We start from the raw sequence: 27,267 nt of genomic DNA, 5'->3' as shown, positions 1-27,267 counted from the left end.
ATGAGTGGAATGGTGACAGCATTGGCCATGACCTCAAGACCTAGATGGGGAAGGAAATGTTTCCTGACCCTGTTAGACCTCTCAGCGATGGGCAATATGGCAGCCTTCTGGGCCACCTGCAGAGGTTGGGGGTTGTAGGCACGAGGAGTCATTTTCATGTTTCATATTATCATATGCAGATGATACATCACAACCCCAGTCCTGTTTCAATACTTGGAAGCTATGAGGGTCTTGGTGGGACAAACCACTCTTAAATTGAATCAACGCAAGTTGGAGTTAGGTAGGATGGCCATTATCCCTGACGGAAATAGGTCTGTAATTTGAGCTTCCTTCTGGATATGCAGCTTGACTTATAACCACAACTGAGAGCAGAATTTTCATTGCTAAGCAATGAGTCATGGCCAATTCTATGACCCTTTTTGTGCCATGGTTGTTAAGCAAATCATTCAGTTAAGTGAATCCAGCTTTTTCCCCCCCTCCCATTGGCTTTGCTTGTCAAAATTCAGCTGGGAAGGTCACAAATGGCTATCACACGGGCTCCCGTGACCCTGCAGACATCATAAATACACTGCTTGCCAAATGCTGCTTGCCGAATACTCCGGTTCTCGTCGTGTGACCATGGAGATGCTGTGATGGCCTACGTGTGAAGACCTTTCATAAGTCACTATCTTCAGTGCCATTGAACCGTTGCTAAATAAATAAATGGTTGTAAGTCGAGGTCATAGCCAAGAGGACTTTCCCTAATTTTGCTTGTGCTGTGATACAAGCTGGGGAAGGAGGACCTTGCTAGAGTAACTCATGCCTTTGTCAGATAACTGAAACCTTCTCCACATGGATTTGTCTTCAAAGAGCTTTGGGAAATTGCAGTGGGTTTGAAATGACCTGAGCCATGCACTAGCCTGCATTTGACAGTGGGAGCAGATACCACGGATGTTGACCCTTCACTGGTTGTGATTAGGCTTTGGGGTATTATTTTCTGATGCTAACCTATAGAGCCCTACATAGCTTGTTGCAGTTACCTACAGGCGCAGTGGTGGGATTCAGCCAGTTCACGCCACGTCAGGAAAACCGGTTCTGAGCAGTTTGGCGAACTGGTTGTTGGAAGAAATCATTAGGGCAGAGAACTGGTTGTTGAATTATTTGAATCCCACCACTGCTGCAGGGCCATATTTCTCATTGGAATAAGCCCAACCAACCCAGTCTACCCCCGAGGAGAAGCTCCTAGCTGTTTACCCAAAAGTGCTTTTTCAAGAGGCAACTGGACTTTCTCTGGTTTTTCTTTGAAGACGTTTTGCTTCTTGTTCAAGAAACTTCTTCAGAGCTGAAGTTTCTTGGGTGAGAAGCAAAACATCTTCAGTGAAAAACCAGAGAAAGTCCAATTGCCTCTTGAAAAAGCACCTTTGGGATAACCATGACCTGGAGGACTGAGAATCTCCATAGACATTGCTAGCAGGCTCTTCACTTTGTGGAGGTGAGGTGGCCTAAGACTCGGCACCGCTTCTCAGAGGTAACATCAGACCTTTAGAACAATCTCCCAATGGACAACCAGCAGAGTCCCTTTTGGACTGGTTCCCATAAGCAGTTCACAGTGAAGTCTTCTGGAGGGTGTCTGGGCTATGGGGTTACAGATTCAAGTTTAATTTTAACTGTGTCCTTTAAATCAGGGGTCTCCAACCTTGTCAACTTTAAGCTGGCTGAGGAATTCTGGGAGTTGAAGTCCACAAGTCTTAAAGTTGACAAGGTTGTAGACCCCTGCTTTAAATGTTAGTGTGCAGCTTTGTCTTTTGACATGCTGAGACTGCTTCATGATGGCAATGGTCTCTAAATGCGATCAGTGTTAAGTCTTCAGAACTGTGCTTAAACATGCCCAGTTTCTCCACTATTTCCCTATAATTACTTACAAAACGTTTCGAATAGGTTTCTTAAATAAAACTTTTTATTCTTATAGAAATAAAATTATCCAGTTATGAACCTCAAGGATCCGCAAGTATAACGCTTGCTTTTTTTAAAAAAAAAAAACCTAAGTTTAATATAAGAAACGTTTTTAAAAGAACTCTTTATAAATAACTATTACAACTTTATATATAAAGTTAATTGTACAATATGGAACGCCGGACATAGTAACTGTGAAAGGGATCTTGGAGTTCTAGTGGACAACCATTTAAATATGAGCCAGCCGTGTGCAGCAGCTGCCAAAAAAGCCAACACAGTTCTAGGCTGCATCAACAGAGGGATAGAATCAAGATCACGTGAAGTGTTAATACCACTTTATAATGCCTTGGTAAGGCCACACTTGGAATTCTGCATTCAGTTCTGGTCGCCACGATGTAAAAAAGATGTGGAGACTCTAGAAAGAGTGCAGAGAAGAACAACAAAGATGATTAGGGGACTGGAGACTAAAACATATGAAGAACGGTTGCAGGAACTGGGTATGTTTAGCTTAAGAGAAAGAAGGACTAGGGGAGACATGATAGCATTGTTCCAATATCTCAGGGGTTGCCACAAAGAAGAGGGAGTCAAACTATGCTCCAAAGCACCTGAGGGTAGAACAAGAAGCAAAGGGTGGAAACTAATCAAGGAGAGAAGCAACTTAGAACTGAGGAGAAATTTCCTGACAATTAGAACAATTAATCAGTGGAACAGCTTGCCTCCAGAATGCTCCAACACTGGAAGTCTTTAAGAAGATGTTGGATAGCTATTTGTCTGAAACGGTATAAGGTTTCCTGCCTAGGCAGGGGGTTGGACTAGAGGACCTCCAAGGTCCCTTCCAACTCTACTATTGTATTGTATTGTATTGTATTGTATTATACAAAGCCACTGTGCAAGCTTTAAATGGAATTCCTTCGTCTCAACCTTTGAAAGTGGTAAATTTTGTAGGAAGATTGTCTGCTGGATAAACAGTTGGGCCCGTCTTCATTATCGGAGGTCCGTTTAAAAGCTGCCAATCACAGTTCCGAGCCAACTCCACTGTGAAGATTTTGAGCAGAAGTTTGGCAAACTCTTTGCCCACACAGCTTCTCAAGCCTCCTCCGAAAGGAATGAAACTAAATCGTGACGCATCTTCGGGGAAAGGAGCCATGAAACGGTCAGGGTTGAATTCTTCCTTGTTGGCGAAAAGATCTGCAACGCTGTGAGTGTCACTGATGCTGTATATGACATTCCAGCCTTTTGGAATCTGGTACCCCTACAAGAAGCAGACAAATAGTGACACAAACCAGCGTTATAGGCATTTGCTGCGTAGAACCAACCTGTGCTGACCCAGCTCCCCAAACACGACAAACCCTCTGTAGTTGAAGCAATGATTCTTTTATTAGGCGCGCCAGCAGCCCCAGCAAAAAGTTTCTCCCTCATCGCAGGCTAACAAGTCTGTCCGGCAGGGGAGATGAATAGCTGTCTGTCACATCTATTCTTCTCCGCCCCCTGCCTCTTATCCCCAGAGCTAGGGTGGGGCTTCGCTAGCAACTGTGGCTCTTCCTTCCCAAGGATCGGCCCACGGATTTCCACTGCTCTCCTCTCCTCTGCCTTCTGTGCATCCGTGCCCCAGGCACTGGACCCACTCTGTTCCTCCTCTTCCTCATCAGCCACCTCCAGACCTGGGGCTGTTGACTTTCCATCTGAGGACTGATGGATGGCCCAGACTCTCTGTCTTTCTCTCTCTATGCCAGCTCCATTCCCTCTTCCCCCTCGGAGCTCCCGGGTTGCCTTGATGCTGGCCCTGACTCCCACACCTCCTCTGATTTGGCTGCTGGAGGAACCGGTGGCTGACAGGCCACAACACAGCCCCTTTTTACTAAATACCCTGCCATCACTGCTTCCTAAGTGCATATACAAGTGAAACTCAAAAAATTAGAATATTGTGCAAAAGTTCATTTATTTCAGAAATCACAATTATGACAAATCACAACATGAACTATCTTGCTTTGCATGTAATGAGTCTTATCTCATATATTAGTTTCACCTTTTAAGTTGCATTACTGAAATAAATGAACTTTTGCACGATATTCTAATTTTTCTAGTTTCACCTATACATAACTGAATAACAAGTAGTTAAAAGAACCATTATAAAGAAAGATGATTTACCTCAAATGAGAGGGCAATTCCGTCTAATTATCTACATATTGCAGCTCAGGTAATTCTGAGCATTTTATTTCCCCAACGCTTTATACCTTTGCAAAGCTCGAAGTTTACCCAAGTTACTGACCCCTGCACTTACGGAGGGAAGGTCACTGGGGCAATGATTACTATGAGCAAGTATGATGTACAACAGCCTTCTGCAGCTCGGCTGAAGGCCATGTTGACTGAGGGAATTCCAGAAACTGCCATTTCAACATCGCAAGAGGGCACAAGCGTGAGATGGTTGCAGTCACTAGAGTCACATGGGAAAGTGGCCATTTTGAACAAATGAACTTTACCACAAAGGCATTGAGAAGACATTATGTCGTAATAAGATACTAGAGTCATCAACGGCTTGTTGTCATATAGATCTAAGTCTCCAGACTATACTCAAACCCACCAAGAATGACTCATTCATAGAACCAAGCTTCTCTGTGTGAGTATTCTTCTGAATTGATTACTTGCTGAGAGATAGACATAATTTCAAGTACTACTTCCTAAGCACATACAACAAGCATTTGGGACCTACTAAGTAGAAGTACAAGTAATATTCTGCTCAGAGGTGAATTCCTGGCTCAGAATGAGGTGGTACCACATTCAACATGCACATATCTGTATGTATGCCTATGTGTATAATTATACATAATGTTAACACCCCATTAAGCCACCTATTTTTCTATTCTTCTTCAGAGAATGGATGGCCAATGCAGAAATTTATTCTAACACAACAAAACAAATGATGGAACCTCATCAGTTATGAAACCAGTGGAGAAGCAAGTTTAAAGAATAAAAAAAGTATTCTAATGCCTACTTAATGTATGTGTGGGTGTGCTCATTGCAACACAGTATGATTTTCCTGAATATTTGTACTGCTTTCCATTTATGAAGTATATTTTTGAAATGCCCAAGAAATACTTACTGTAGTACTCTATTAATTGTCCCTTCATTTAATCCCACAAGTATCACAAACCATGATATTCCAAACCACAATCTCTGCCAAAAATGACACTTGACTTGCCACCAGAATAAGAAAATTAGTTTTTCAACAGATGGCCTACTCCGTTGAACCATGGACTGTAGGAGGAAGGACAACTTTGAACATTTATTTTTATTATAGCGGCAAGGGGATTTATCGCTCAATGGATTTAATACCTCCTCTTGTCCTTTGATAATGATATAGTCAGCTTAGTTAATAATGTTCTTAGTTATGAGCCTAAACACTACAAGTGTGCATAAAACAGACAAAAGTGTTTCATTTTGTGTCCTGGAAATTTGACTGAACCATTTCAGATTAGCCATAATTCAGCACAACTGAAACATAAATTCAATTCAGCAGGGACGTGCGGTCAGGGGAGGCAGAGCCTCACCTCTCTTCATGAAATAATAGTATATAATATTATATATATATATATATATATATATATATATATATATATATATATATATATATATATATATATATATATATATATATATATATATAATATTATATACATCTGTCCGGGCGCGCCCGGGAGCTGCGGAAGGCGGAGGCAGAAATATGGAAGGCGGAAGGCGGAGGCAGCTGCCGGATGACAAAGGCACGAAAGCGACTGGGGAACGACGAGAACCTTCCTGCCTCTGCTGGATTTCGCGCGCTCCTCGCGACTGCAATATGCAGTTGCGAGGAGCGCGCAAAGTCCAGCAGAGGCAGGAAGGTTCTCATCGTTCCCCAGTTGCTTTCGAGGACTCCGGAGCGCGAGCCAGTGGAGCACGCTCAGGAAGGCGGGGAATGGGATCACATGTGCTGGAGGCTGAGGCAGCCTGAGCCTCCAGCACACGTGGTCCCATTCCCCGCCTTCCTGATGACGTCACCAGCCTCACCAGCCATAAACCTCACCACACGTCACTGCAATTCAGATTGTTCAAGCAAAATAAAACCTGAAAGCCAAGTACTGTATATTTACTGATAAATACTGTGCATTTCCTTTTCTCCTTCCACCAGTCTGAAGCCCTAAATTTTCCCAGTGTTTTTCCTCACCTAAGCCATTGTTATTAATGGTCCAATGCTTATTCCCACTTTTCCCGACCCAACCATTTCCTCACAGAACAAATCCATTCATGGACCATTTTATTCCATGCATGAACTGAAACATTTCAAACATCATCTTTTGGTTCAGGCCATGGATCAGCCAAAACAAGCTATTCCATATGTAAAATGTTCAGACAGAGAAGTATTAAAATATATTTTGAAAATTAGAAGTCTTCTAAATCATCAGCCTTACCGAGGAGATGCATTTAGGAAGTTACGAACTTCAAAATCTCTTACTTACATTGAGCTCAAAAGTTTTGAGGGCTACCCTGAACCCTCCTGGAACTGGTGGGCTCAGTCGGATAGTCTCTTTGACCACACAGCCAGTGTATTTCAGCTGCTCCAGGACTTCCATTCCCAAAGGCTTCTCTTGACTGCAATTGCCCAATAATCCCTAGAAGCAGAGCATACGGCATGATAAATATTAAAAGAGATGTAAAACAGAGACCTATTTGACTAATGGAAATTACAAAAATATGCAGCATCTCTCAAACAGGTTATTCATGGAGGAAGAAACCCTCGTAGACTAAATCAAAACATCAGTATTTTCTGTGCACAAATCTGGTTTAATTTACTTTTTCTTTTCTTTTCTTCCTACTATGTTGCATTTTTTTCCCCAGGAGGTCAAAAGGCGTTTGCTCATGTGGTAGAGCAGTGGTTCTCAACCTGTGGGTCAGGACCCCTTTGGGAGTCGAACGACCCTTTCACAGGGGTCACCTAAGACCATCGGAAAACACATATTTTCAATGGTCTTAGGAACCGAGACACCAATTTTATGGTTGGGGATCACCACAACATGAGGAACTGTATTAAAGGGTCGCGGCATTGGGAAGGTTGAGAACCACTGTGGTAGAGGATAAATACTATTTTGCCTAATTTGAAAACAGAGTAAAATATTCCATATCAATTGCATAGGTTACTGCATTGTTTATAGTTACATCATTGGATTAAGCCATCCAACAGAAGATTTAATCAAAAATACTTGAATATACTTGTATGTATACACACAAAGTTACAGTTCATTTTCTTACCATTTTTGAAGCTGGAAACGCATGAGAACTGTAATTGTAAGCCCTAAATATGGGCAGGTTATATTTTTAAAAGCACAAAGAAATCTCAACTCTGCATGCCACGTGACCATAATAATCCATTTGCAACCCTCTAAAGATTTAACTGTAAGCCTCAGCCAATGAAAAGTAGCCATCTTTGATGAATAACAATATCTGTACCAAGGTCATTCTCCTCCTTGCCCCTGTCCACACTGCTTGCCTTGAAAGCAAAACCCACCTTCTCTTGCAATTCTTTTCTCACTTTTTGTAGCACTTGAGGGTGAAGACTGAGGTAGGTAAGCAAGGATGTGGCTGCACTAGCTGTGGTCTCATGCCCGCCAAAGAGAAGTTCGGTTGCCGATTCCTTCAGTTCCTTTAAGAAGAAGGAAAGGGAAAAAAAATGATCAGGTTGTATTTTGCATGACAAGATATTTGCAAGTCAAGTTCTGCATGCAGATACTGAGAGCCGTACCCCAAAGTCTGCATGCAAAAATGCTGTTTGGTTGGAAGAGTCATAATGCTGATGGTCCTTTTCTTTAGATTGGCATCACCCATTCCTCCTCTCCATCCAGCAACTTCCATAAACTTCCTTCCCATTATGGCTTCCCCTTTCTCCAAAAGCCTTTGATGGCTGATGCAGGTATCTTCTTCCTATTCTCAACCAGTCCCTCAATCAGAAAAACGAAATGCACCGGTACGGTATAGGTGGTACCTTGCTCAATAGTAGTAACTGTGAGAGGGATCTTGGAGTCCTAGTGGACAACCATTTAAATATGAGCCAGCCGTGTGCAACAGCTGCCAAAAAAGCCAACACAGTTCTAGGCTACATCAACAGAGGGATAGAATCAAGATCACATGAAGTGTTAATATCACTTTATAATGCTTTGGTAAGGCCACACTTGGAATACTGCATTCAGTTCTGGTCGCCACGATGTAGAAAAGATGTGGAGACTCTAGAAAGAGTTCAGAGAAGAGCAACAAAGATGATTAGGGGACTGGAAACTAAAACATATAAAGAACGGTTGCAGGAACTGGGTATGTTTAGCTTAAGAGAAAGAAGGACTAGGGGAGACATGATAGCAGTGTTCCAATATCTCAGGGATTGCCACAAAGAGGAGGGAGTCAAGCTATTCTCCAAAGCACCTGAGGGTAGAACAAGAAGTAATGGGTGGGAACTAATCAAGGGGAGAAGCAACTTAGAACTGAGGAGAAATTTCCTGACAGTTAGAACAATTAATCAGTGGAACATCTTGCCTCCAGAAGTTTTGAATGCCCCAACACTGGAAGTCCTTAAGAAGATGTTGGATAGCCATTTGTCTGAGGTGGTATAGGGTTTCCTGTCTAGGCAGGGGGTTGGACTAGAAGACCTCCAAGGTCCCTTCCAACTCTGTTATTCTATTCTATTCTATTCTAATCAGCCTCGGAATTTCAGCCAAATTTCTCTCTATTATACAGGTAGTCCTCGACTTATGACCGCAGTTGAGGTCAAAATTTATGTTGCTGAGAGACATTTGTTAAGTGAATAATAAGATATTTATTAAAATGGGGCAAATTATTATTTTACGACTTTTCTTGCCACAGTTGTTAAGTGACTCACTGCAGTGGCTAAGTTAGTAACAAGTTAGTTGTTAAATGAATCTGTCTTCCCCACTGACCTTACAATACAATACGATATGATACGATACGATACAATACAATACAATACAATTGTCAGGTTACAAAAGGTGATCACATGACCCCAGGACACAGCAACCATCGTAAGTATGAACGAATTGCCAAGAATTCCAATTTTGATCATGTGACCAGGGGGATGCTCCAATGGTTGTGTGAAAAAACAGTCATTAGTAACTTTTTTCAATGTTGTTGTAACTTTGGATTGTTGCTAAGCAAACTGTTATTGTAAGTCAAGGATTACCTGTATAACCTTGTTTATAGGAAAGAACTACAAATAAGGTCATTTTCTCCTGCAACCCATTTCCTGCATTCTCTTATACACATCAACATTTGCCATTTGCTAGTTTAAAAAATGGAGAGATCGATGTACTTAACCCTTGAACTCCCTTAAAGAGAAGATTGCTTAAAGGTTGGTGATGAGATAGCAACTCCCATAGAGAAGTTTAAGTCTAATAGCCTGCAATCCCATGAAATTTCATGCTGGTTCTTTCTGTGATATAAATGATCCACTTATATCTAAGGGCTGCTAGTTATCAGTCTGGTTTTCCTGCATTCAGCATACTGCAGCCAAATAATTGCATGAACTATTCCATAATAATCAATTCTTACAATAGGATGCTCACACAGAGAGACATTGTTTCCCATGGTTCTTCATTAGGAGAGGAAGAATAAAAGCAGGGATGGGGGGGAAATGATCCTTTGGATTTGATAGTGAGAAGTCAGGGACGAGCTTACCACTTAAATGAATTGCACATCTAACACATCTGAAAGATTACTTTGCTCTAAATTATCTTTCTGCCCTTGAGTATGGTGGAAAACTATGTCCAAGTCAAGCTGAAGAATTGAATGCGGTCTCATCCTTTATCTAAGGCAATAAAACCTCTTGGGCCCATCCTGACATTCCTTAGGAATCCTCATTGTGAATAGCAGTGGGGGAATGGGAGAGAGAATTCCAATGGGGATTTTTTTTCTTCTCCCGATATGATGGCCTTAATCTAGCTTCACATCTCGCTTGGCCTTCAGCTGAATTCAGGAGGCAGGTTCATAAGAGCCAGAGAATCATGGTTGCAATAGGTAACAGCTAAGAGCAGGACTATAAAAAATGGAAGAGAAGATAGTAGAGATTAGAAGGGGGGGGCAACCCCCCCAAAAACCTATTGGCCAATAGTGAAAATGTTTGGATAATGGTATAATTTGAAAGTAGAAAGGCCGCAATCTGTTTGCTAGAGCAGCCTAGGAACTCAAGGAAAATATAAATGTAATGGAGTACAATTGAATGGCAATTCCATGAAAGATACCAGGGAAGGAACGTTAGAGGCAGGGATGAGATAAGGAGGCTCAAGAACCAAGGTGGAGAAAATGTAGCAAAGACTTATCATTGAAGATTATACGGTCCTTGATGGAAATGAAGGACTTGCACAAATAGCTTCCCTTTTAGTATTTTCTCCATGTAATTCTTTTGCCTGATGGTCTGTTTGGTCCCCCGAGCTCCAACACCAGCTCTAAATTGGGACAGTTCATACATATATTTGTTCGCTGAAGTTTAGAAGGTGATGTCCCTAGAGAACTGAATTTTGTCTCCAGCCTGCTCCCCTCTCTGCGTATTTCTCCAAGAGTTCTCATCAGTGAGCCTGACATAACCCATTTCGTTGTATTTAAGTACAATGACAATAAAGATGATACTATAGCAGCCATGCTTAAATCAGTGTTCCTTAACTGCTCATATTGAGTGGGAAGTACATCTTCCAAACCTTGCATGTGTGTGGAAATGCCTTTTAATATAATTGCAAACATTTCAGGACCATGGACCTTTCCCTGGTTAATTGAACCAGGGACGATTTAATTAAGCTGGGCCACTGAATCAAAACCAACCATACATCTGTGTTCAAATAATAAGTTAAAATGGAGTTGGTTACTATTCACTCATTTCCCATCCACCCCAAAGCTCTAGGCCAGGGGTGTCAAACTCAATTTCATTGAGGGCTGCATCAGCATTATGGATGCTCTCAAAAGGCCAGTTGCATGTAAGACTATGACGACTGACAGTGGCCAGGATGGGCATGGCTGGGTGGTCACATCTGGGTCGCCGTGACTAGATGGGTGTGGCTGGGTGGACGTGACCAACTCAACATTCACTGGGCGCAGCTGATTTGGGCAGCTGGGTCAGGACGGAACAAGTTGCACCGGCTAACTCAATGTAGAGACAATTCAGTGCCCCACAAGCTCCTCATCTCCCAAAACTGCTGGCAGCCAAGGGTATGTGCATGCACGCACGCACATACTGCATGCTAAGTTTGGGGACTTTTATTCACCGAGAAAAGAGAGAGCCTTCTCCACAAACCCAGGCATGATTGGCAGTTTGCAAGCTCAAATGTGGATAAAAGTCTCCAAGCTTGGAATGGTGCGTGTGCACACAGAGCAGAGCACACTAAAGGAGATGTTCATCTCCCAAACCCAGACATCATTGGCATGTTCCTGTCCAATGTCCCCTCCCAGCAGGAGGCGGAGGACGACAATCCTGCGGGTGGAAGCCCGGAGGAGAACACTTGCAGGGAGCACATTTCTCCATGTCCAACTTCTACCTTGACAGATCTCTGTCAAGAGAGCAAGAGGAGGAGGCAGGTGAGCAGTGCTCCCTGGTCCTGCACGAGAAAGGCTGGCTCTTCTCGAAAGGGAATCCCTGTTTCCAATTGTGGGTGCTAAGGATGCTGGCTTATTGGGCCTGCCTTCTCTCACATAGGTCTCCTGCCACCCCCTCCTCCTCCTCCTCCCTAGAGATCTGTCAAGGGAGAAGTTGGGCTCAGCAGAAACTGCTTCCTGCAAACTTTCTCTTCTGTGCTTCCACACACAGAGGCATTGTCCTCCGCCTCCTGGGGGGGAAGGCTGGGAGTGGGGAATCCAGTAGAGGACAGTGAGACCAGAGCCCCAAAGCCTCATTCACCAGAGGAACCTCACCATCGCTCCCAGACTTCATGGAGGACCCCTGGACAAGGGTGTGGGCTGCCTGGAGCCCTGGGCAGCGGAGGGCAAGTGCTAAGCCCAACCCAGCCCTGCTTCCTTGAGGAGGTCCTCTGCCATGCTTACCTCCTCCTTCTCCAGGCTGCTGCCGCTATGCTTGGTCTCCTTAGCCAGGTTGCTCATGGTGGGTGCAGGAGGACAAAGTGTGTGGGTCAGAGGGAGGCCCACTCCCTCTCCATGCAAGGAGACCCAGCTTTGTAAGCAAAGCATCCTCAGTGATGGACACCAGGAGGAAAGAGGATGGTGGAAGGGCTGTTAGGGCTGCTGATAGCCAAGTGCAAAGGCTGGACTTCCCTCATTCCTTCCTTCCTCCATCCCTCTCTCTCAGCCTTCCTCCTCATTCCCATCTCCTTCCTGCCTTCCTGCCCTTCCACCTTCCTTCCCTGCCTCCCTCCTTCTCATTCCCATCTTCCTTCCTCCTCCCCCCGCCCATCTCTGTGCCCAGAAAGAGACAAGGGAAGGGGAAGAGGGTAACAGTGCTGCCAGTGGCCATGGCTTTCCCATGTTGGGGTGGGGGAGGAGCCATCCCAGGGAAGAGGAAGCACTCCTGGGCTACTGGCAAGTGGGCCATGGAGGAGGCAGAGCTGCTGCTGGCTCCTTGCTGATCTACAACAACCTCATGGTGGCAGTCAGCCTTAGATCTGGCCATGGGACCAGCCTGGACACGAGTCCCCACACCCTCGCCGCGTCCTGGGTTGGACGGGTGCCAAGGTGGTAGTGGCCAAGGTGGCGGGAGCCAGCCCCACACTGTCTCCAGGGTGGCCCCTTGGACATGAGCCCCCACATACTCTCTGCCTCCTGGGCTGGAAGGGAGCCAAGGTGGCAGGAGCAAGCCCCTCACTGCCTCCAAGGTGGCCCCATGGCAATGGGGCCATCCTGGATATGAGCGCCCCCACAGTCACCGCCTCCTGGATTGGGCAGGGACCAAGGTGGTGGGGACCAAGGTGGCGGGGGCCGGCCCCTTGCTGCCTCCAGGGTGGCCCCATGGGCCAGATCTAATCACATCACAGGCTTGATCTGGTCCGCAGGCCTTGTGTTTGACATGTCTGCTCTAGGCAGTGAATTTAAACTGAATAAAATACAAGTAATTTAAAGCAATAAAGGTTTGGCTTCTTGGATTATAGTCCTTTTCAGCTTGGGAACCACTATATCCTATCAATACTAAATTAGAAAGTTACCCAGGGTTTGTTTCTGAGAAAATATGCTAATGAACATCAGCACAAAGTCAAAGGCAAGCGAGCAAGAAAAATCTAGGATCTCTGCATGCTGACAACCTTGGCAAATAGCAAGGAGTGAGGTTTCCAGAGCTTTGCACTTAATGAAAAAAAGTCCATCGGAAGACAAGCAAGTCCCTCTTCCAGACTTTAGTCAGGATAAGAATTACACTATATTGCCCAAAGTATTTGCTCACAAGTGTATTTCAAAGCACAGAAATGAACTAGAGAAAATTCAGCTTTTGAAAAGAAACAAACAAACATCCACATCTGTTTCAAGATTAGACCCCTGGAAATATGTACATCCACTCAGCTGATGGGAAATTAGCATTGCCAGAGGTGCCTAAGGCAGCATATCAGCAGGTATGATTTTCACATGTACAGGAATAGAGAGAAAAACGTTACATGATGCTCTAAAAAAGAAATAGTGTAATCCTTCTAATTAATTTTCCCTCCCATGATAAAATATAGCTTTTCTGGATCTCAAGCCTACTACTGAATTTCTGTATCTATCTGGAGGAAGCTATTCTCCATTATTTTTGGCTGCGTTGTGCTGCCACGAGAGTTATAATCTTCTTCAGGCTAATTTAAAATTAGCAGATTATTCTGAAGACTTGCATATAAAATTGGGAGGAGGAGTCTACATCAGAAACACTCACAAAGAACATCATTTCACTCCCAACTGAGGGCCAGCCAAACAGCTGTTCCCGGTCGACCAAAAGGAGAAAAACGAGGCAGAACAGTCATCATTCACTTCAAAGAATTGGACTTTGGAGACTTCCAGGCAGATGCTGAAAGACTCACCTGCATGTTGAGCTGCTCCCCTCTGCTTTGGGTGTGCTCTATCAACAGCTGCAACACATCTTTATAGCGATTGGAAGGCTCCTTCTCAGCCAATTTCACTTGGATGATCTCCTCGATTTTGGCATGGATGACATTCCGTGCTTTCAAACCCTGGAAACAGAGCAAGGATTGTTTGAGTCTTTTTTGCGATAGGACGGTATTCACGATCTGAGAAACACAACTTTTCCCTCTAAAGCAGGAGTGTCCAACCTTGGCAACTTTTAAGACTCATGAACTTCAATTCCCAGCTGGCTGGGGAATTCTGAGATTGAAGTCCACGAAGTTGCCAAGACATGCCTCCCCTGCATCAGGGGTGAAATCCAGTAGGCTCTGACAGGTTCTGGAGAACCAGTAGCAGAAATTTTGAGTAGTTCGGAGAACAAGCAAATGAACACCTCTGGCTGGTCCCAGAGTGGGGTGGGAATGGAGATTTTGCAGTATCCTTCCCCTGCCATGCCCACCAAGCCACGCCCACCAAGCCACACCACGCCCACAAGCCACACCACGCCCACCAAGCCACACCACGCCCACCAAGCCATGCCAACAGAACTGGTAGTAAAAAAAAATTGAATTTCACCCCTGCCCTGCAGTATGTCTATCCCATTGCCTAAATTCACAAATAGAGGCAGACTTCACAACTTTACCTTATATAAGCCACTGAAAGGCATATAAATCGGCAGGGAGAAAAGGTTGCGGATCATCTCTTCAAAGGTGTCCACCAGCTGCTGCTCACTCTTCCAGCCTGCCTCATTGGGTTGGAATCCCAGTAGAATGCGCATTGCAATGCGAAACATGAGGCGCTTCACTTCCGGGTATACCAATAGGCTAGAGTCACTAGCAGAACTAGCCAAGAGCCATCGCTTCAAGCAAGCACAGACCTCCTCCTGGATGACTGGGATATAATGCTCCAAGGCTTCACGGGAGAAAGCTTTCATAATGACCTGAAAATGGGGGAAAAAGGAGGTAATGTTATTATTAATCACTTTCAGTTTGGTCAAAGTTTGGAGACAACAGATGTATTATTAAACCTGCCCAAAGTCTCCATTGGATGAATAGTGCTTGGTTCCCTTCATTTTTTAAAGTGGGATCATTTTAGTGATTGGAGCGCTCCATCGAATATCCTGAGCACAATTAATGTTTTATGGGGAGACAATAAACGTTGCAGTATGATAAGAGAAGAAACCATCTGAATGCCCCTTCAGAATCCAAATGTCTTGAACAATGAAATTACAGCCCTGAGTTCTTATACTGAAATGAAAATCCAGCTGAATTCAAGCAGGCTTCTTCCAAATCAATGCATCCAGCATAAAATTAGATGTCTAAGGAAGACTTCAGGAGCTAAAAGCAATGAGGTGTTGTCCTTCCCATGTCCCAAAGACCAATGATTTGTTTTGAGTTAAATCATTTGATTTTTTTTTTTAAAATCAGGAGTCCCCAAACATGGCAACTTTAAGACTTGTGGACTTCAACTCCCAGAATTATCTAGCCAGCTGACTGGAGAATTCTGGGAGTCCACAAGTCTTAAAGTTGCCAAGTTTGAGGACCTCTGTTCTAAATGATCCCCCATAGCTTAAGAGTAGCAAAAACATGGATCTGGCTTTTTATAGGGAACTCATTTCAGTTCAATCATTTCTGAGCTCAGAATCCAAATTCTGAACACATTTGCTTATCTCAGAACTGCTTTAGTGCTCTTAGGTTTGGAGAAGTGGGAGATAGAATAGATCCTATATTTGTCTGTTTCTTTTTCCAGGACCTTTTCCATGGCTGAGGACTCTTCCTCAAAACCGAGCTAAAATGCTATCTTCTACTCTGTTCTATTATACTTTATTCTTTATAGTATTCATGTTGTTTTCATGGATTGGACCAGTGAGACTAAAACCAGTTTCGTTGTATACATGATGTATAATGACAATTAAGGCTATACTATACTCTTTGAGCCAGGACAAAAAAATCCAACCTAAACTGAATTGTTCCTCCTACATACACACAAACACACAAACAAAATCCTCAATCTCTGTTCTGCCAAAGATATTAAGCTCGCAAATGGTGCTTATCCTTACATACCTCCTTACATATTCCCCCTTCCAACAATCAAATTAGGAAGAGGGATTGGTGGATTTCTACCAATGGGGAAAAGGACCTACCAAATCACTGTCTCTATAGTAGCATGGGCTTCATTTAAGTTGGCTGTTTTGAGTGATGGGTACTTTTAAGCCAAAATGGACATGGAGAACAGTGCCCAGTAGGGAGAGGAAGGAAGCTGCCCCACCCCAGCCTAAAACAGACAATAGGAGCTAGATAGGACCCAAGCTCTTGTAACCGTCCCTCAACCAAACGGATCAGCAAAGCATGCCAGATAGAATCAATCACAAAAATTGCATTTGGAATAACATGGAGGGAGTTACTTTAAAATTCAAACTATCAAGAAGTGACTTTAGATAAGAGTTGGGGATGAGTTGAAGGTAATGTAACAAGGACGCTATGGAAAACAATATGGAAAACAAGTTGCCAGTTGCGTGTGCAAAAAAAAGGACATTTTATCCATTCATTCCTGAGACATGATAAAACCAGCGTAGGAAGCATTCCCCATTGCCAATCATTATTCTACTTTTAATTCATCATCAGCGCCAACACTTCTGATCACACCCAGAAAGATCAGCTGACCTCATCCTTAAGATAGCAGACCACAAAATCACCGGACACACCTTGAAACTCTAATGTGAAGCTGGCTGCAAGGGGGAAAGGCTTTTGTTCCTTTCTGGCCTCCACCAAAAAGGGTTTTGCCAGCCAGCAAGATCCGTAATCACAACAATATCTTTGGCATGGTGTATCTGTGCAATGTTCACGCAACTAAATGGTTGATGAATAAAAGTTCTCAGAACCAGCTTGGGAGAATTTATCTGCCATCAGACAAAGACTCAAAAACATGAAATTGCATCACTAGAAGTGGACTAGAAAGGAACAAAAGCCAAGAAACTATTGTTTTAAGCCTGACACACCTAGGAGAACTTAAGCAATTTTCTTCAACCAGAGTAGAGAAGGGCCAGTGAAGTCAAGATGCGGGTTGTGTTAAAATACAGATCAGGACAAAACCTCCTTCTTTTCAAATCTTCTACAACTAACCTCCAGTGAGAACAGAAAGCAATTGCACTTTTTAATACCCCTGGACTGCATACCCCCGTTTTTGGCACACCTTCCAACCACTTGAAAGGAAAGAAAATACTTTGGAAAAGGGGAGGGGGGATTTCATCATCAGTCTTAAGGTGTGGAGGGTCGGGGCGCCAACCCCTCTTTATGGTCTCTAGATTGCCCCCCCCCCCTTGCTTCTGGAAAAGAGTTCTCAAAGGCATCATTCATTTTATGGGAGCCTGTTTTATGGGGAAGGACCTTTCCCAGATGTGTTTTTAAGATCCTCCTCTGCGGCTTTCCCTTCCCTTCTTCCTTTTACAAGGAGCCCTTCGGGACCCCGTTTGCTCCGAAGCATGCCCGTCCGCTGAATGCGAGGGCTTTTTTTCTTCTTCTTCTTTTGGCTAAAAAAGTTGCAAGCTAAAAGACACAGGGCACAGATTAAAAAGTGGGGCTTAGCCGGTCTCCTTAAAAGTTCATCCGACTTCAGGGTTTTCAGCTAAGACTTGGGTCCTTAGGTTGCCCCGCCACACACACACACACACGCACACACATGCATACACACACACATACACACATGCATGTATATAAAGGTTTTCAGCTAAGACACGGATCCTTAGGTTGCCCCGCCACACATGCATACATGCATTCATGCATTATGCGCACACAAAAATTACACCTCCTCTCTAATCATTAGGAATCCAGATCCCGCGATGATCCTTCCTCCGCTTTTAAGAGAGCCAGAGGCCGATCTCCTTTTCCCACGTCCTAAACCCCCGGACGGAGGAACCAAAGGGCTGCTTTGCCACGCAAGGGGAGCCCTTTCCCCAACCCGCTTACCTTCTTGCGATGCTTGTGCTGACCGTCGTGCAGGTTGGAGAGGCAGCCGGAGCCCAGGATGATGCGCACCGAAGCCGGCCAGTGCACGGCCACCAGCCGGTGCTCGCCCAAGAGGATGTGCCGCACGTTCTCCACCCCCATCACCCGCACCGTCGGCCTCCCGAAGAGGTGCGTCTTGTAGACGTGGCCGTATTGCCGGCGCTTCATCGACAGGAATTTCCGACGCTGGGAAGGAAAGGAGGCAAGTGGAGTGGGAGTGGAGCCCAGGCGCTTGGATCAGGGGCTCCCCAACTGAGACGGCGCGGTGCTCGCCGGCCGCCCTCTTCGTCTTACCTGCAACACCAGCTGGAGCGTTTCCCCCAGGAAAGGCAGCCCCATGGTGCCCGGAGGCAGCGGCAGGGGGCAAGCGGGATCGCGGCCCCGCAGGCAGTAGAGGTGCCAGAGTTTCATGGAGGCCAGGCAGAGCAAGAGCGGCACCAGGACGAGGGTGCCCAGGGCGCTGGCCAGCAGGAAGGAGAAGCCCATGCTCGAGCGGCTCTCCTGGCTTCCACGGCTGGAGCGGAGGCAGCGGGAACCGGGGACTTGCCTTCCCTCTCGGCGAGCGACGGAGTGCAAGGGCTAAGCCCCGCTCTGGGGACCCCTTTTATACCCATCCTGGCCCCCAGGTCGCTGCCCACTTTATCTTGGTCCGGACGATCAATTAGTTCATCCAAAGTTCAGCTTTAATTGCTGCTGGTGGCCAGCAAGCTCCGCCCCATCGTTTCCTCCACCCCGCCCCGTTCTGGCTTCAAGCCTTTGGAGAAAGGGTGGGGGTGAGGTGTTGCGCCTTCCCGTCCCCGCCCCTTCACCAAACCGCGGGCCAGAACCCGGCGAGGTCTCCTGTCACTCGGGCCAGCCAAGAGCTCCGGCCGATCCGCTCCTGGCCCTGGGATCGGGATCCCCGCTAATGGGTGGGGGCGGATTCTCCTTCTGAAAAACGAAAGGTAGTTTTGCAACTCCGATCCCAAGGAGGCTGTTCTGGGATCCGTCCTCTTGACACCTGGGGAGATCGGGCATATCTCTCTCTCGCCTCCGGGCTGCGTGGGAAGCAGGTGCGGCGGTTCGTTCGCCCGTTTCGCTGGCAGGATCCGACAGTTCGACCCCGCGGTACCGTCCTCGGGATTTCGATTCCGGGATCCCCCCCCCCCCCCTGATTTGTGACGGTGCCTTGAAACTAGAAACCCAACCCGAGGAACGGCGTCTAAAGGAGAGGCTGGCAATCCAAATAGAGCAGGGCAAAACTAAGCAGCGTGGATTCGGAATGCTCCCTGGTTGGACTCACACGTTCTATGGCGAGGTTTGGCTGGGCTTAGCGTGAGTGTAAACTCAGCCGGTTAGGGCAGGTTTAAGGTTAAGCGAGATGCGTGAACCGGGTTAAATGCAGACGCGGATTACGCAGCCTCAAAAGCGGAGTCCCGAAAAAACTAGGGGAAGAATCTGGTTGCCCGTTGCTCAGCCCAATCCTGACCCGTATTTATTCAGAAGAAATCCCTGCACGGCGAGTAATTTTGGCCTTTCATTCAAGGGTAGCCCCTTCCGACTCCTTGTAAGGAGCCAATTCCTGGGTTCCACGGAGAGTCTTTCCGACAATTGTCCGCTTCTGAGCATCCCATAATGAAGGCCACTCCGGTTTTTAGGGGCAGTCTGCTGAATTCAAGGAGATCTATAAGGTTAAGCTTTCGGCCCTTCAGATATCACAACCCCCATAATCCCCAGCCAGTAGAGGGAAAGCTAATTTGAGCTGCAATGCTGGTTTTAGACTTCCTTTAGTCTCGTTTCGGGGCCTATGAGTTTTGCTTCTATTCCTCCTTGGAGAACTAGCTGCTCTCGAGGGCGGTGGGGGGCACAAACGAGGTTAAGCCGAATTTCAGCTAGTTAGGCACAGACCTTCTTCAGCAACCCAAAAGCTCCAAAAGATTTTATTTTTCCCTAATCACTTTTTCTAATACCATCCGGGTGTTGAAAGGCTTGGACCTCGAACGAGTTTACTTTGTGCACGCAAATTAATTTTCCTCTGGGTATCCAAAATACATTGCACTATAAACTAACCAGGTTTATTCGCGGAAGAGGTAAGCCACGGTCAATCAACCAATCAACAGATTTAGGCTGGTTTATGAACACAATAAAGATCTGATTTGATTAAACGGGTTTAGCGTGTCCAGGAAATAACACTAAGGATTTTTAACCGAGTTGGTTAAGCGTGCTAAGCAACCGCAGACCACCAATAAATGCAGTCAGACCGTGGAGTTCCAAAGTATGTACTTAAAAATAACCAATTCCTGGAAAGTCGATTGCTTCTGTTCGTTTTATCCTCCTACCAGTCCCTGTGATGCAGCCAGCAAAAAAAATAATTATTATTGTGTGTGTTATGTAGAAAAGAAGAAGGAACCTGATCCGGGCATTTCTAAGTAAATAAAATATCGACGTGAATTGCAGACTTGACCAGAGCTCGGTCCGGTTTCCTACTAATACTAACCCCATTCCGCCCTAATTTCTCCGAATCTGTCCGCGTTTCGGAAAAGCAGCGGGACTGGCCCAAGGTCACCCAGTGAGTTTCATGACTGTAGAACCCGTCCGAATCTCCTCCGAGATCAGAGTCCATCCCTGGCTGGTCCACATTCTTAAAGTTTTATCCCTTTTGAGTATTTCCCCCACTCCAGAGGTTGCGAAATTCCTCCGTGAATAATAATTACCTGTGAAAATCCTGAGCATTGTTGGCAGCAAAATCGTTGGCAATTTCCTCGAGTCAAACTATTTGGACTTAAAGTCACCTTCACCGCCTGCCCTCGGGTTTTTCACCCTCTCCCTCCCTCCCCCCCCCCCCCCCCCCGTTTGCGTTTTGCATGATATGCAGAAATGCGATTTATCTCAACACCTTTTCGGGCATGGCAATGAAGCGAGATCAGGACTTGCTGAATTCCGGCCTGCTGTTATCTAAAGACGGACAGAGTTGACCAGTTAATCTCGCGTCGTTTTGGTGCCACAAGGTCCATTTGGTCTCGCTGTTTTCCTAACACCTCAACGGATGAAGAACGTTGTTGAACTGGGAACTTTGCTCAAGTTTCTAGCCATTCTATTGGATTAGAACCTGCTGCAGACAGCAAGACCGACCGTGTAATTTAAATGACCTGCAGTTGATCAATGCTAGACTACCGTTTTTCACGTCCTTAACTACCTTTAACCAACACCTATGGGAGGCGCCATCGTTTCTCCGGAGACTAATCTGAGTTTGTCTGTCTCTGGAGGTTTGTTCTTTACCGATCTATGGAGCCCTGTGATGGGGCTATGTAAATAATTAAGTAATCAATAATCAGCTTCATGCTGTTCAATTAGATTGGTGTTGTTAATCCCCCCCCCCTCGTGGCTCTGATGGGAGGGAGATATCTCTCTGTAGGGATCCGCTCCAGCTGGAGACTTGGGGCTTCAGATTTGATCTGGTTTCGAACCAAAGAGTTGTAACCTATTGAGATCGAGTCGGCCAAGTTTTCTGGTAGTTGCATTTCATGCTCAACGTCTCCTGATCCCCGTTCTGGCAAAGGAGAGCCTTGGAAGGGAAAAAAAGTACGGGTGTCCAGAAATAGGAAGTCTTCAGATCCGGATCTATAAGGGAGATCTTCTTCATCTGATCGGCAAGAATTTCTCTCTCTCAAACACACACACACACACACACGAACACACCACACCCCTACCTACCTACCTCCAGGGAAAGGGGATCTAACCTTTTCTTGTTTTAACCACCTAAACTAGAGAGCAAGAATGGCCTAGGCCCTAGGGGTTAAAGCGGGAGACAGGTCTACCATAGTCCTGCCCGAGGCAAAGGCCAGCCTGGTGACCTTGGACCCATCACTCTCGCCAACCTTAGGAAAAAGGCTACACGAAACCACATTCCGAAAATCTTGCCAAGAGGTGAAATGCAGAGACTTCTCTAGCCACACCAGGAATTGACACTGATTCGAAGGCAGAAACAAAAGAAGTGAATTAGATGGCTGAAATCTGGAAGTATAAAGACAGCAGGACCATGGAGGTTTGGGTCGACTCGCTTTGCAATCTCCCCTCCCCCCCCCCACACACACACACCACTTTTCCCTCTTGGCCAATGTCCGCCTTTTGCTGGGCCCAGCAGTGGATTTTAGAGGTCAAATCCCCAGCATAGGAGACCCGCGAAACCCGCGGGTGGGCGCCCCTTCGCTACCGCCCTGCCTCGGCGCGGTGAGCAGCGGAGGGAGGCAAAGGAGCGGCCTTCGGTCTCTCCTCCCCTAGAAAAAGTCATCCTTGGCCTTCGGTTCACCTCACCAAGCAGGAGTTTTTATCTTTACGTTCGGGGAGGAATCCGCCCCAGCAGCAAGAAGAGACGCAGCAGATTCTCGAACCGGCGAAGCGCTGTTAATCGCAGGTTCAACCGCAGGTCAGCGAAAGGGGGGGGGGAGGAAAGAAAGGTTAGGGTGGCCAAAGGTAAAACACGCGCCAGCGCCGCGGCTTCTCGTCGCCCCTGAGCGGCGAGGGCGGGAAAAGGTGGCCCCTTCGCCTCGCCCCCGCTCGCAGGCCCAGGGCGGCCCCCGCTCCTCCGGACGGGCGGCGCGGCGCTCAGCAGCCTCATTTCGGAGGGGACAAGGCCCGGGAAGGGCGAGAGAGACCGCGCGGCTGCCTGCTTCCCTACCCAGCTCCGGCAGTCCGAGGGAATTTTATGCAGACAAACACGCGGAGGCAAAGCGCCGGGAAACGAACCGGGGCCGGGCCTGGCAGCGAGGCGCTGGGCTCCAGAAGCCAGCGAGGGCCCAGTTGAGGGAGCTTTGGGGGCGCCTTTAATGACGCCTCAGCCTCGGGTTTCGCCGCTGAGGAGTGACCGAACGGGCCTCCTTCTCGTCCAACAGCCGAGGCAGGGCGGGAGAGGGAGAAGGGGCGGGGGGGAGACGACCGTGCAGCCAGAGGCCTGCTTGTCCTCGCCCCGAAGTCGGTTTCCTTAGGGAAACGGTTCCACAGGCGCGGGCTCTTCCCACCTGTCGACGAGCCACATCCCTGTCGGCAGCGCCGCGCGAACTCCCTCGTTCGAGCCGGAGGGTGGGTGGGGAGGGGCTTTACCGACCTCGAAGGCGAATTGGAAGCAGCAGCCCTCCCCCCCCCCCCTCCTTCTCTCCTGGCGCCGCCCTTGGGAGATCGCCCGCGCCCTGAAGCCTTGGCCTGGCTCGATCCAGCCCCAAGACACCGTTGAGGAGCAACGCCGCCAGGAAGACCGGTTCTCTCACGAGTAGTTTCTAATGCCTCGACTTCTTCGCTCCGGGAGCCGCCTGCGAGGACGGAAGAACCGCGGCCTGGACCCAACGGGATCCATCGGGGGTTGATTTCCCGTCCGTCCCCGTCCCCGATGCATTGCGAAAAGTGCCGCGTTCTTCGCTCACCGCCCCAGCCCCTCCCCACCCGCGCAGCCGGCCCGATTTCTATGCTGTAGGCGCTTTAGGAGAGGGAGTTCTTGGGCTCTGAACGCGGCCAGATCGCCCGCTTTTCCTTGGTGTCGGAGCGGTCTGCGGATGTCTCGCCGCGCAAGAGGAGCTCAACGTTTCGAAGGGCGCCTCTCTCGGCTGATCCTTCCGAGATCGCCATCGTTTTTTTCTCCCTTCCAAAGAGCAGAAGCCAAGAAACCCGCGATTGGAGAGACTTCCCAATTTTTTGAAAAGGGGGGGGAGCTCGGCCAAAGGCGGCGGCCACTCTGTTAATCCGAAGCGGCGGCGGGAGAAGATGGGGGTTTCCTGCGGATCGGGATCGCTTTTGCCTTTCGCTCGTCTCCGACGGACTCGGCCTCGAGAGGGAGAATGGCTGGAGAAGGCGATCCAAGCGGAAAGACGGCAGGAAGGCGACCAGGGAGGCAGCAGTTCCCTTCCTACAGCCGAGCGAGAAATGGGAGTTCGCCCTTCTCCTGTTTCAGCGGAGATACTTGAAACCGGGCCGTTCGGCCATCCGATCTTCCTGGTTCCCGTTGTTGTTGTTGCTGCTTACACCGATCCCCCCAATTCCGAGGGATTTGCTCCCGGGGGGGGAGCGAAAAAGACCAATTAAGTCTGGCGTTAAGAGACAGAAGGGGTTGGGGGGGCTCAGGGGTTGACCAGCGTTATCTTATTTCACAAACAGAACTGGGGAAGAGAGCAAATCTAATATTCGGCATCTTTTTAAAAAACGGATAAAGAAAATCGAAAATGGACAACGGTTTCCTGTAGTTTCAATAGTGCTCAGTTGACGGAGATGGTCGGGCAATACCCCCAAATCCCCGCCGTCCAGGTCAAACGTTTTGGGGGCAATTAATAGTCTCAGTATAGCGTGAGAATATCAGTCTGAAACGAAACCCTCCAAATGCGAAGGATAACTTTCGCCCAGATATAGAGCCTCTCCTATAAATCTACTACTGCGGGGGTCCTTCGGGAGATAAACCCTTAAAAGGGTGGGGGGGAGGTTGCCGGCCAGAAACGTGACAAAGAAAGCATATGGGGCAGGTTTCTTCTTCATAATTCATGCATCATTCATCTCTGTTCAATGATCGTATCAAGACGCTCCTGTCTGAGAACAGAATGCGCCAACAAAAAAAGTTGATTTACTCCCACTTTGCTTCGCATTAATTGCTCCAGTCATTCCACTCTCTGGGAATTGGACACGCAGAGGCGCACCGCACCACCCGGCCTTTTGACACGTTTTACACCGAATTGTTCCGCTTTTCTGGGACTTCCTCCAAGTTGAAACTGCACTTCTCTCTGTGAGAGCTTGGCCTCTTCCATGGGAAGAGAGGACTCTTGGCTGCGGATTAACTCTTCACCTCCTGAAGGATGCCCAGAAATGGGGGAGAAGAGAAGGACACGGCCGAGACTTTGGGGGAGGGGAAGGGAGATGATGTTTTATTTTCTAAGGATACCTCAACGCGCCCCCCCCCTTCCCAAATGTATAAAGATCCTTTGTACTGCGGTCCTGCGGAAAAACTTAAGAGGCCGATCTGTCTTGTGTAGAAATAAATCCCCGACACGGTTTTCATATTTCGATATTGAATATAACCTTAGAAATAAATCCTTAAGAAGTGAGACTTAAACAGGCAATGAATCTTAGCAGAAAACGTGTAAAGTCGGGGTCCCGGTGGGATAAACCCAAGACCACTAAGCACCTTCACACTGAGTTCCCTCCCATTGGCTCTTAATGGTCAGTCTTGCTCAGTACCGTTTTTATCTTTAACAATACACAACTCTGTTCTTATTTCTAACTCCGAAATCAGCCTTACAAGTACAGAGATGCAACGCCTGGATCCTTCCTTGTACAGGAAGTCCTCAGGTACAGCTACAGTTGAGGCCAACAATGATGTTGCTAAGTGCAAAATTTGCCCCGTTTTACAACTTTCCATGCCACATTTGTTAAGCGGGTCGCTGCCGTTCTTAAATTAGTAACGGTTGTTAAGTGAATCTGGCTTCCCTATGGACTTTGCTTATCAGAAGGTCGCCAAAGGCGGATCACGTGAGCCTGGGACACCGCAGCCCTCATTAAGTATGAACCAGTTGCCAAGCATCTGAATTTTGATCACGTGACCGTGGGGAGGCTGCAACGGTCATTAAGTGTGAAAAAATGTCATAAGTCACTTTTTTCACCGCCATTGTAAGTTCCAGCAAACTGGACAAACCGTTGTAAGTAGAGGATTACGTGTAGAGTCTCTTCCTGGAAAGTTATTTTTTTCTCTAAATTTGCATCTTCATCCTTTTGGGCAAATGCTGATTTTAATAGAGGAGCGAGGGACATCCGGGGCCATTACACCCTCCCTCTCCCCACTTCTAAGTTGGGGGGAGGGGGGGCTGCCTCTTGGACCGAATACTTTCTGAGCGAGGGAAAGGGAATCGTGGAACCACGCAATCCATTTCCCCAAGTTGGCTCTTTGTTTGGTGGAGTTCCAAGCCCCCCCCCTCCCCCGTGCCCACTCTTGCTCTCCGCCGCCGTTCCGCCTGACCTAGATAATCCCAGCGCCCCGGCGAGGTGAAAGCTGACGGGATCCACCTCCAACTACGTGCCTGCTCGCCTAATGGCGGGGGCAGGGAGGAGAAGAGGGGGGAGAGACGGATGCCCCTTTGGCAGGGCGCGTCTGCAGTTTTGCAGCCACCAGAAAACAAGGGCATGACCCTGGGGCACTTGCGCCTTCCCAGGCGCTGACCTGCAGGCGACCTACAGCCCGGACCATGACATTTGAATGAACCCTGCCTGCTTCTTCGCCAAGTTCACTGTCTATCAAATAACGAGATACGGGGGTCTGAGCACCGTTAATTGCCACAGGAAGCCTTTATTATCTCCGCCGCCATCTAGTTTATCTGCGTCAATCGCGGGGGGGGGGGGGGAGAGACCGGTGGGGGCGGGGGGGCACCGAGTGAAAGGGATAATTAAAAACATCTTGAAAGGAGGTGAATAAATGAACAGCCCAAGACGATCTGCCTTGGCGAAGAGGGCAAGTTAGCCGTCGTTGTTTTTCGGGGAAAGCCTTCTATAGAAAGACGCTGCACTTGGCGCGTTTCAAAAACGCTTAATAGGGAAATCAACGTACATTTCCCCAAATAATCCCAATCCATCCCACCCCCCCCAAGGCCATGTTTACTGGAGGTCCGATGATTTCGGGATCCCGGTTAGGAAAACCTGGATCCTTTTCTTTAAAATAGAAAACAAATAGAGGAAGCCTTTCCGGTTCTAATAAAGCATTTGCCTCTTTTTTTGTTTGTTTGTTTGTTTGTCAACATGTACAAGGTAAAAGGTATTAGCATGGAGACGGATATCATCGCATGAGTTTGGTACAAATAGATGGATATAAATAAGTATAACGTGGCCATGAACACATGAAATGAGTACATAATATCAATGGGGGATTAGTTAGGACAGGGACGGTAGGCATGCTGGTGCGCTTATGTAAACCTTCTTCATAATTTGTCCAGAAACGGAGCAACAAATTCGGTGGACCTGGGCACGATCTGAAAAGCTTCAGGGAAAAAAAATTTTTTCACAAGTTTTAAAGGCGCTAATGAATCAGTTCCGTGGTTTGTTTTTTAACAGATCCGCGATTGAATCTTTTGTAATGAAAGTGCCCGGGCTTGTTTTCACAGGAAATACTTCAGACATTCAGGCAATGGTCACTTAAATGGCCATTTCTAAAGCAGATTAACATATTTTACATAGGGATTCAAATTGCATATGCTCTGCTTTCTAACTTTGCCTTTAGATATTCATTATGACTACTTTCATGGTTTCAATTGAGGTTTCCAACAATATAGGTAAGCCTAAA

At 47.0% G+C, this 27,267-nt stretch overlaps 1 protein-coding gene across 2 annotated transcripts; it reads right to left on the bottom strand.

Moving 5' to 3' along the window:
- Nucleotides 1-1,967: 1,967 nt before the first annotated feature.
- CYP26A1 (cytochrome P450 family 26 subfamily A member 1) lies at nt 1,968-24,012 on the bottom strand. 2 transcript variants are annotated; one of them, XM_081953951.1, is made up of 8 exons: nt 23,071-24,012; nt 17,949-18,173; nt 14,627-14,923; nt 13,944-14,093; nt 7,472-7,606; nt 6,426-6,578; nt 2,811-3,184; nt 1,968-2,124 (listed from the first exon to the last, which is right to left on the bottom strand). In XM_081953951.1, the coding sequence occupies exons 2-7, from the start codon at nt 18,153-18,155 to the stop codon at nt 2,849-2,851; spliced, it is 1,278 nt and encodes a 425-aa protein (XP_081810077.1). In that variant the 5' UTR covers nt 18,156-18,173; nt 23,071-24,012; the 3' UTR covers nt 1,968-2,124; nt 2,811-2,848. The 2 variants fall into 2 exon arrangements, with proteins under 2 accessions (XP_081810077.1, XP_081810078.1); XM_081953952.1 differs by lacking the exon at nt 23,071-24,012 and adding an exon at nt 18,282-18,827.
- Between the last annotated feature and the right edge of the window lie 3,255 nt (nt 24,013-27,267).

The sequence above is a fragment of the Natrix helvetica genome, assembly GCF_964273705.1.
Source record: "Natrix helvetica genome assembly, chromosome: 5".
NCBI classification, from domain to species: Eukaryota; Metazoa; Chordata; class Lepidosauria; order Squamata; family Natricidae; genus Natrix; species Natrix helvetica.
Note: the sequence above shows the minus strand (reverse complement) of the source record. Positions and strands in the feature narration are given on the sequence as shown.